Genomic DNA, 10,381 nt, shown 5'->3' with positions numbered 1-10,381 from the left:
TGGGCGCGGGGGAGGGTTGCCCTGCTAGACTTTGGTGTTGCTCAAAACATGTAGTTGAGACGAATCCCGAACTTCCTTCGAAGCACACAGCTGGACTTAATAGGCTTGGAGAGGAAGAATCAGGTAAGAGTAAGATCTCATAGCCTTTTTCTTCTGAATCAACCAGGTGCTTTCTTATTTTCCCATTTTCCACCATCTCTGGAAAAGGGAAATCATTGTTTTCCTGTCATCCTATCTGGACTTGGGAATTTTCCATAAAGATCAATTCAAAGGGACTACAAGGTAGTCTTTGAACTCATCCTTTAGCTTTATAAATAGGTGGCCTGTCAAAGCTTTGAATGGGTAACTGGGTTATCTGAACATAAACAATGGAAGAAACTCTCCTTCCAGGAGAAGCAGCTCAAGAAAAAGATTCTGATGCTCTAGAAAACAGTCAAAGAAGGGAAGCAGTGGCAGTCAACATAAGCAGAAGCAAACCAATATGGCCTGGTAAAGCCAACCCCGATCCTCTCTAATCACAGATAAATAGGGGTCACTACATATGCCCAGATTGAGTGCCATATGTTCCAGATATGTGGACAAGAAGTTCTCATTCTCTGTGTTCAGCTTGTAAGAAACAGATTGGTCCTTAGAAGTTCTCATTCCCCTTACCCACCCAATAGTTGAAACTCATACATCTACAAACTCAACTCAACTCAACTAAGCCTTATCCCAACAAACTTGATCACCCAAAAACCAGTATATATCAAAAAATCCTCAATCATTTGTTGGATCCCTTCCCTCATACCATGGGACCCCTTTCTTCCCATACAACCTGCAGGTTTTAAGCACCAGAAAGGCTAGTGGAAGATATGATCATTTGCTTCATATGCACGCCTGAAGAGACCAGAAGGGTCTCCCCAAAAGTCCCCACTTACATTTAAAGACCTCTTGATCAAAGATGAGGCACAACAAGCCATCAGATATACAGATGCACTTTGTGAGTTTTGAAGCAACTTTGGTAAGAGTGATGCAAGGATGCAAGGATGCAAGGTTGTTGCCATATAGATGATGTTGCGGTCAAAGTGTCATTGGATTAGTCACATATCAAATTTGGTAGTCCAACTCAACTTTAAAGGAACAATTTTGATTTTACTTTTGTCCTTCCATTTTTTAGAGTTGACTTCTCAATCATTTTTTCAACCATCTCTTTTGTTGTGTGAAAGATTATACATTTCATCTGAAATTTTTATAATGAGATTAACATGTGCACCAAATTTGGACACTCAACAAGTTATTGCATGGCAAATTAACAATTTATGTTACCTTCTGCATAAAAAATAGTTGGATTCCCATTGCACTCAACCTTCCTGATAAAAATTAGATTTTAAAGGATGGGTATGAGATACAACATTGTGTCTACATTATGTGGTATGTAGAACCATCTTCTAGATATTGAATGTTGTCTCTCAATTATATGTTTCACTGTATATTTGACTATTACATCAATTATTTAAAATAATTTAAATACTTTATCGACACATTGTAAAATTAAACCAAGTTGAAATTTAATATACAAATATCAAACAATGTATGCAAAATGAACTACCTAACGTAGTTGGTGAGTTATGCTCAAAAAGCCTATGCTCATTCAACCCCGGTATGACTCGGTCCATGTGGTTGTGGGATCAGCATGGGCCTGCGGGACTAGTCAGGAAGGCCTGGATACCCGTTGTTAGTAAAAAAAAACCAAGTGGTCTTGAGTTTGAACCTCTTGCCTTTTATCTACTTCCTTCGTTACCTAAAAAAAAAAATCCCTAGACAATCTATTTTTGATAGACGTGAAAAATCTTCCTTAATTGTTTTCTTCTTCTTCTTCTTTGAGATTTGTTTTCATTTGGAAACTCTTTTGGGATCACACTAATTATGAATAACTTGAAAATTTGAAAATAGAAAACTCACAAAAACTTTAATAAAATAATCTAACAAATTGAAGTGATTATTGCTACCATTTTTCTGGCAATTGATCATTGATCCCAATTTTTTTTACATAGTCAGCTTTTTTCAAATAAAATTTTCAAAATAGTAAAATGAATTAACATTAAATTTTCGTAAAATCTGAATTTGTCAACTATGAACCCTGCCCTTATTTTATGATACCGCCCAACAGAGCAACTAGCCAAAAAAAAAAAAATTTGTTTATCAACCAAATGTTTACTTAAAAACTACAAAAAAACAATAGATCACCACTACCTGATTGTGTAGCCTAGGGGTGTCAATTCTAAGCCCGCACCGATTGGCCCGATCTAGCCCAACACGTTTATGGTCTGACCTAGACCCACCCGATTAATAAACGTGTCGGGCCTAAAATGGGCATTCACGGTGCAAAGAGCTAGCCCGTCGGGTGCTCGATCAAACAGACCGATTAGAGACCCCATTTGAACCGACTCAATGTAGCCTGACCTAGCCCGACCCCCTTTCTGAAAACAATCATAATCTCATATCATTTCTCCTTCATTAAATATTTGGGTCACCATCTAGTATGCTTATTTTTTGTATAAAACTCTTGTGATTTAATATTCAAATTGAATAATTATGGGCCTTCAACCCACTTAAAAAATTAATTTTAAGGTAGGCACATTTAAAGTCCGTTTAGACTTAAATAGATCCGTAGTCTGGTTAAGCCCCGATTAAGGCCCGTTTAAGATAGCCCGATTAAAACCCGATACTGATCGGCCTAATTATAAATCATACCATACCCTCCAAAGCTAGGTCTGTTTACTTAAATGGACATTCATGGTGCAAAATTTTCAAGTGATCAAGCCCAACTAGACCCGATTGAGATCGACTAGGCCCGACTAGTTGACACCCCTAGTGTATCCTTTGCATCATCCTGGGGCCAATGAAAGTATGCAGCCTGAACAAAGGAGTTTCGTGATGTTGCAAAGCGTTTGCTGATGAATTTGCACCTTCCTCAGTCTGCACGTAGGGTCCACTCCATTAAGTAGCATTCCCCCACTCTAAAAAAATTAAAAATAATAATAATAATTATTAACCTAATGAAAGTTTTCAGGGTCTAAGGATTCACTAAAACATGATCTATATAGGCTTTGAATTGAGTCCAGGTCAACTGGTCAAACTCATCATGCCATCATATCAGCATTTGGAAGAAATCACCAATTGTCTCAAGCAACAAGTGGTCAAATATTCCCAAAGGATTCTGATCCTCTGATGATGGGACTACTTGTCCCATCGCTTAAAGATGCTCCTCATTCCATTCTAAAATAATTTCCCTACTGTTCTTATATCAAGTAGCCATGGACTCGAGTCTAACCTTCCCAACAAAGAGCCCTAAATAGCGATCACATTTTAAAACTAGAATGAGTTACAAATTGAGATGTGGAGGAATTGAATTGATTCCTTCTTTCTGGGTGTCATCGCTACTACTGTTCCTTCACTCCAAGAGGTGAGAGAGAGAGAGAGAGAGAGAGAGAGAGAGAGGCTCTGCTAGCTTCATCGTTCAGCTAGGCGATGAGTGAATTTTCAGCGAAAACTATCAATAATCGCTTAATTGGACGAAACTATCATCAGGGTAATGGTCAGAAGCCGTCAATTTGTTGGGTATTGAGGTGAATTTTCTCACTATATCTGGGTTTGGAATTTCCATCTTCTCATGTGCAAACCCTAATCTTTGTTTCTCTTCTTTCATGTAGAAGCTGATTTCCTGCTAGGGTTTTCAAACGATTCTGATTGAGCTTTCTCAGGTGAGGTGAGAAGCTGGTTTTATTATTTGTTCGGATCCTGTTAATTGGTTTTCAGTGATTACACACTTGATCTTTTGTGTACTGCGAACTATCTTTTGTAACATCCCCTATTTCTTTTTCTTTCTAATTTACGAGGGGGAGAAGAAGTTTCATTAGTTATTCATGAGAAGAAGCAGAAGAACTTTCATAATTGGCATGATTAGCATTAAAAGAGAGTTCAGGCATGAGATTTAGGCTTAATCGATGTCAAGGTATTGGTATAAGTCTCCACATTTTGCAAGGGAATGGAGAATACATGTGATGTTGGAAGGGAGCATCTCTCTCCATCCATTATCATCCAACTTAACATGTCCTTTTAGGAGTTGTTTGTGATGAAATGCTAGATATGGTGTTTAAAGCCACTCGTGGGTGGATTTGTGGTCATATTTTTTCTTTTATATTTTCATTGTTGTTGTGCTCTTACCGTTTTGTATATGTGATTCTCATAAGTTTGGTTCACAAGCCGCCTTTTTTTGCTTTGGATCCTGATTTTTATTTACATTTTGAACTTGAGGGATCCTAAACTTGCATTAATCAAACTGTACTTCATGTGTCAGGATCATGAATCCAATGTCCCATTATTCTAGAGGATGATTTCAATTGTTATTACTATTAATTGGTTTACTGAGATGGAACCAGTGGCTCAGCTCATCAAGGATTCACAATATCTTACTTAGTTACTTGATCATACTAGGTGTAAAATGATAGTAATGAAGCAGTATCGTTGTATACACTCTTCAAGCTGTGCTTGCACTAAAGGGCATCTAAATGAAGATGTGATTTTCCTTGTTTTTCAACATCTCAATTGGAACCCTAGGCTGATTGCCACTCTCTCTTGCGTCTGCAAATGGTTTGATGACATTGCAAAACGGGTCCTATGGAAAGAGTTCTGTCGGACACGAGCCCCCAAGATGATGCTTGATATGCAATCTAGCGGGAGTCACAGTGTGGATGGGAACTGGAAAGCCCTGGGGAAGCTGCTCATTTACTGCTCTGGATGCACCAAGGGTGGACTGTTTAATAGCATTCAGATACCAGGCCACTTTGTTTACAGGACCCGGTTTTCTAGGACTTCAGGGAAAAGTTTTCTTTTACCTCAGTGCAGAAATGATGTTTTGTATGTTTCTGACCCTTGTGAGCACCTCGATCAGGGAGAGGAGGGAGATGTGGGATTCTTCCGGGGAGTTTTTAAGTCATTTTCAGTATCAAGGGTTAGGAAGATGCTGATTGAAAGGGATGCCAAGTTCCATCCAACAGAGGTTTGCCCATATTGCAAAGCGAAGCTGTGGAGCATGCTACAGGCAAAAATGATACCAAAGAGTGCATGCAGCAGATTGGGTGCTTATGAGGATTGCATCGAGTATTACGTGTGCCTCAACGGGCATATGCTTGGGATCTGCACTCTTCTGCCCCTTTCAGATTCTGAGGAGGCATCTGAGTTGGAGTGACGGTACAACTTGGATCCAGGTAACTTGTCACGGTCAAGTGATAGGTATTCATGTTTGTATCTTTTGATTTTTTTTTCCCCTTTTTAATTTCTTTTTTTAATCAGGCTTTATGGCTTCAATTGTTCTGATTCTGGTTGACAACATTGATCGCTTCTACACTTCTGATTCTGATTGAAAACAAATTTCTGTTATAGGTAGAAAGAATACTTCCAGGGATATTGCAGTTATTCTACATGAAAGTTTAGTTAGTTTCTGCTGAGATTTGTTCTGACTGTTTGACCGATCCCACCATGAGGACATTTGACTTTAAACTTTAATATTATAGGAATCAGGAGGTCTTGTTATCTGCTATTTTTCTTCATATGCTTAGAGTATTTTGCCTCATACACTTCTGATTCTGATTGAAAACAAATTTCTGTTATTGGTAGACAGAATACTTCCAGGGATATTGCAGTTATTCTACATGAAAGTTTAGTTAGTTTCTGCTGGGATTTGTTCTGACTGTTTGACTGATCCCACCATGAGGACATTTGACTTTAAACTTTAATATTATATGAATCAGGAGGTCTTGTTATCTGCTATTTTTCTTCATATGCTTAGAAACTCAAGTATTTTGCCTCATATACTTTGACACTTTTCCTTCTCACACTTTCTGTAGACCTTAGTATTATATGATTCATTGAATGGTGAATTATTGCCACTTTATCTGTGCCTCCAGTAGGGTAAATGCAGTCATAACTCAATGATGGAAGTTATCTTCCATCTAGGGGTGTCAATTTGGAGGCTGAACCAAAATCCCAACTAAGCCCGGGGGGAAAAAATCAAAACTGGACTCACTGAATTACTTTTTGGTCTGTTTTTGGTTTTGATTTTTAGAAAAAAAAAAAAATCTTAAATATGGTTGGTTTCGGTCTGGCCTGATTGAACCAGGAAGACTGAGCGAAACCAAAAATGCAATAAAAAAGGGATAGGTTTTGTTATTTATTTATTTATATATACTTAATCATTGGGTTATAATTGATTATAACTAAAAATCAAGATATATGATGTATGGGAAAAGAAGGCACGCAAGTATGCAGATTCTTGTGCATGCCCTCTCACATCCCACCTATGGACCTCATACTCTTGTCTCAGCATTAAATGCCCACCCCTATTGGGCGATCATAACCCTTCCCCCTTATTGGTGCAAAACTGCACCCTGGCGTCGTAGCAAACCCTCCCCCTTAATGTATATTTTTTTTTTGGGTAACACCCCCATGATGTGTATAGAGCTATAGGAACTTAATTGAAGGTGTTAATTGAAATTCATATATTTAACTATATTGATTTATATATTGTAACTGGTAAGGGACCAATAACTAAATCTGATAGGAGATGAAAACTGACCAGACCGATAGCTAATCGGTTTCTGTTTTGATTTTAGGGAGGCTGGTTTCAGTCTGGACCAATATGTGCTAAAGGCTTCAGTCTTCCCCTTCTTGATGGTGAATTTTCTTGGCCTTTCCGCATATAAGATACTATAACTTTGTGATTGAACTTGTTTCAGACTTGAAATCCTAGGTCAAAGAATGGGAAAGAGGAATGCTCGGTTGTGGCCACAACAAGGTCTTGGTGATCCCATTGCCTACCAGACCATGGTGAGGTCGATGGCAATAATTTCAACAATTTCACTTGTTCCATTTATGAGGTGGGATTTCTAGTCTGTGACCTTTCATGAGATGGGGTGGGGGCAGAATAAGAACCTAGATTGCATCAAGGAGTCATCTTGAAATACAGTTATGGTTGTAAGTATGTGGTTGTGCTACTATTTGAATTTGGAAACAATCAATGTTATTGTGTTAAGGTTTAACACCTCAGTCAGATAAGTATCATGCTTCTTGTTGAAGATAGGTTTGTATCGGAATTTTACTGATATGCTTTTTGATAATTTCTATAATAAAACTAGGTCATTTCAGTCTGGTAGCTTTTAGTTATGGCAATCACTATGCCTTCTTGCCTAATCTGGGGAAGCAAAACAATAAAATCAACTTAAAGTGTTTTGTTTCTATGTGAACTAAACTACTTCGCCACTAGGCCACCATGTCAAGAGTATTTGCGCATCAGTCAAAGAATCCTGGTTTTAGGTTACAATTAACTTTATTTGAGTTATTGTAGAGGTGTTTGTAATTAATTTGTTCCAATATTCACTACTTGTAATGTATTTGCAATCACTGCACATTCAGGTATACTTGTATTTTCCGTGGATCTTAGGTGACCTTAAGCGAGGGAAAATTGTGACAGTGCTCTGGCAGCTTCTCCATAACATGGATGGGATCATCAACCATGCTCCAAGCTTTGTGTATGCTGTTCCCCAATATTCCCTTACAAACGTTACCGTTGAAATCCAGGATACAGTAGTTTCTTCCGTTTGTTACTGCCGTTCTGTTTCCAAAATCAACTATTATACAGTGTAGCTGTGAACTAGTGATCCTGTGTAAATTTTATGCCCACGTGTGTATTTGAATGGCAGTAATTATCTACGTTAATTCAAAACTAGTTTATTGTCAATTTGTCCTTTCTGATCCTGAAGGTTGGATTGTATCCAGATGTATTTCTATGATGCTCAGAATACATTTTCCATCATGCCATGATTAAGAGTTTACATTTCTACAGCTTAAGAGAAATAAGTTTTTCTTTTTTACATTTTTAAAGCCTAGTGCATCATTGCTATTAGTGCTTTAGCAACAGAAACACGTGGCAGGGACCTTTCCTGTTGCTCTGATTTTATCTGCCTTCTCTTTTGCCTTGAGCTCATCCATTCTTTTCCTTTCCTCAACCTGTGTTCTTGCTCCTCCAACTACCTGATCAATCCTTGTCATCTCAATGCGGAATTGTTGCAAGGCTCTTGCCCTTCTCTGTTCTAATTTGCTCTGCGGTTTCATAAACAGGCAATTAGTTCAAACTACTGATATTCACAATCACCATTAAATCCTACCAGAGGAAATAAAACACTACCTCTTTCATGTTCAGTTGGTGTTTAGCTTTCTTCTTCTTCTCATCCTCCCACGATAGAATTGTGGAATTCATCTTATCATAACTGCAATTTCTACTTATTAGTGAGAAGATAATGAAATTCCAACCATTGGCACCTAGATATTTAAGCAGGTTCCAAAATTTTCAATGTTTGATCTTCAGTTCGTTTTCAAAGGGAAGATGTATTCCCAATAATCATATCTTCGTGTGGTGAGTTTTGCATCTTTATTGATTTTACTATTTATTGAGCCAAAGTTCCTGAACAATTAAACTACCTCTTTTGAATCTTGGCCATCTTGGCTTCCATCCAAGCATCTGCTTTAGATTGTGGACCTGTTCTTGTTGAGCTCTCCCTCCACTTGTCATCTCCAGCTGCAGGGAGTGATGATATTGCCGTGGGTAGAGGAATTGGCCTTGGCTGTGTATCCACTTCTTCGGCAGTTGTTGGTTTCCTCTTAATAGTTGGAACTCTAGAGGGAGCTTCTTGTGGTTTCTTTTCACTCGTGACAGCAATCTCTGGTATTCTCTGGTCCACCCTTTCTGATTTTTCCACAGAACACTCAGTTATATTTTTAGTATGAAGACATAAGCTTGGAAAAACATTGCCTTTCAACAGTTCATCTTCTTTCGCTTGCTTACCTGTAAATCTTCTGGATATTCTACCAGCATCCAGTTGTTCGTCTGCTTTCGATTGCTTGCCTGTAAATCTTCTGGATATTCTACCAGCGTCTGGCTGCAGAGCTGCACCTTCCTTTTTGCTATTGGACCTAGTGGGAAACTTTTCCAATCCCTCTCTGATCTTTTTCTTATCCACCAACTCTGCTTCTTCGAGTGAGTTGATGGCAAATGCAGCAGCAGCAATAGCAGTTGCATACTCGCCATCATCACTAGTACCATAATCTCGGCTTGTTTCACGAGAGAATTGCCTTCGGAACCAGTTTTGTTGTTTCTTCCTGTCTACAAATTTTTTTTTTTTTTTTTCGCAGAATTTCAGAGAATTATTGTGACTTTCTTTCCATAACCAAATATCAGAACAGCAGGAAGAATATAAAAGAAAAGGCAGAAGGAATGAATGAAAGAAGGAAACATGAAGCCACACCCCCCCTCCCCCCTCTTCCCCCCAAAAAAACATAGTATGGAAGGTGGGTGGAAAGCTTTCTTTTTGGTGTTTTTCATAATTTCCTTCCTAGAATGTTAAATATCAATCAATACCTCCTTTGAAGGAACTAGTTTTCTGTAGTGGAATTCTTCGTTCTCTTGTACTGTTTGGGTCTTGTTGGCTACCCTGTTCAACACCAGAAAATCTCACCCTGGCAAGTGGTTAGTAAAAGAAAACAGATTAAAAGTAGGCAATATAGTGGGATATTCCCCCAGTAGAAAAAAATGTGGTTGCAGCTATAATGGTGAAACTGCTAAAATTCTGGGATTCAATCCTATCTAAAAAGAGGGAAAAATCGAAGGGAATCAAGGGTTATGTCTGTAACTTATAACTTAAAGTGAGGGCAACAAAGCCTCCAATCCTGCATATTTATGCAACCTTTTAGACGAGGGAAGCCATGGGAGTTTCTGAACTAATTGAAATGAATTGCTGGTCTATATTGAATTCATTTGTTTCTAGTTCTGATGATTTAGTTCTCATATTAGAACACAAATTAAAATAGCATATATGACAACCAGTTTGTTGGGGATTTCAGATGTACCTCATTTGCTTAAGCAAAACATCCATTTTGTAAAGCCACTGTGACAAATCCTTTCAGAGTTTCAGAGAGGAGATAGTGAAGTTAGACAGGTATGGTGGGTATGCTTATTTGAAGGGAAAACCCAGAAAGGAAGGTTTGTGAAGGTTGTATTGATCTTAGCTAGTACGTTTGTTTTTTTGTTTTGTTTTGTTTTGTTTTGTTTTGTTTTATGGGGTGAGAGGGGGAGGTGGTGCAAGCAAAGGTGAATATGCTTTGGATGCATAACCTGGTTTGGATCTCAAAAAGCCATTGAGTTGAAGGAAAGAATTTTATCTTTCCTCTACATTTCAACTATCTATCCACTGAAAAAAGATACCTTTGAGTTGGAGGTTTCAAAGGTGCTTTTCTGCTACCTTTTTCTGTTGTTTATGTAGTCATGTGTAACAACAGTAGGTCAAGG

The 10,381-nt window shown here is 38.2% G+C and overlaps 2 protein-coding genes across 11 annotated transcripts; one reads left to right on the top strand and one right to left on the bottom strand.

Moving 5' to 3' along the window:
• Positions 1 to 3,308: 3,308 nt before the first annotated feature.
• LOC122091510 (EID1-like F-box protein 2) lies at positions 3,309 to 7,777 on the top strand. Of its 10 annotated transcripts, none has more exons than XR_006143950.1 (5): positions 3,309 to 3,608; positions 3,693 to 3,748; positions 4,477 to 5,249; positions 6,654 to 6,714; positions 7,481 to 7,777. XR_006143950.1 is itself a non-coding variant. In XM_042661502.1 (4 exons), the coding sequence occupies exon 3, from the start codon at positions 4,484 to 4,486 to the stop codon at positions 5,228 to 5,230; it is 747 nt and encodes a 248-aa protein (XP_042517436.1). In that variant the 5' UTR covers positions 3,309 to 3,608; positions 3,693 to 3,743; positions 4,477 to 4,483; the 3' UTR covers positions 5,231 to 5,249; positions 7,453 to 7,777. The 10 variants fall into 10 exon arrangements, 7 of the variants coding, with proteins under 7 accessions (XP_042517436.1, XP_042517437.1, XP_042517432.1 ...); XR_006143948.1 differs by having other exon boundaries at positions 7,453 to 7,777; XR_006143949.1 differs by lacking the exon at positions 7,481 to 7,777 and adding an exon at positions 6,777 to 7,187.
• Positions 7,751 to 10,100, bottom strand: LOC122091509 (remorin 1.4-like). Its single transcript, XM_042661495.1, has 6 exons — positions 9,943 to 10,100; positions 9,455 to 9,552; positions 8,882 to 9,199; positions 8,518 to 8,782; positions 8,225 to 8,306; positions 7,751 to 8,139 (listed from the first exon to the last, which is right to left on the bottom strand). The coding sequence occupies exons 1-6, from the start codon at positions 9,966 to 9,968 to the stop codon at positions 7,948 to 7,950; spliced, it is 981 nt and encodes a 326-aa protein (XP_042517429.1). The 5' UTR covers positions 9,969 to 10,100; the 3' UTR covers positions 7,751 to 7,947.
• Positions 10,101 to 10,381: the final 281 nt, after the last annotated feature.

This window comes from Macadamia integrifolia, chromosome 10 (genome assembly GCF_013358625.1).
Source record: "Macadamia integrifolia cultivar HAES 741 chromosome 10, SCU_Mint_v3, whole genome shotgun sequence".
Taxonomy (NCBI): Eukaryota; Viridiplantae; Streptophyta; class Magnoliopsida; order Proteales; family Proteaceae; genus Macadamia; species Macadamia integrifolia.
Note: the sequence above shows the minus strand (reverse complement) of the source record. Positions and strands in the feature narration are given on the sequence as shown.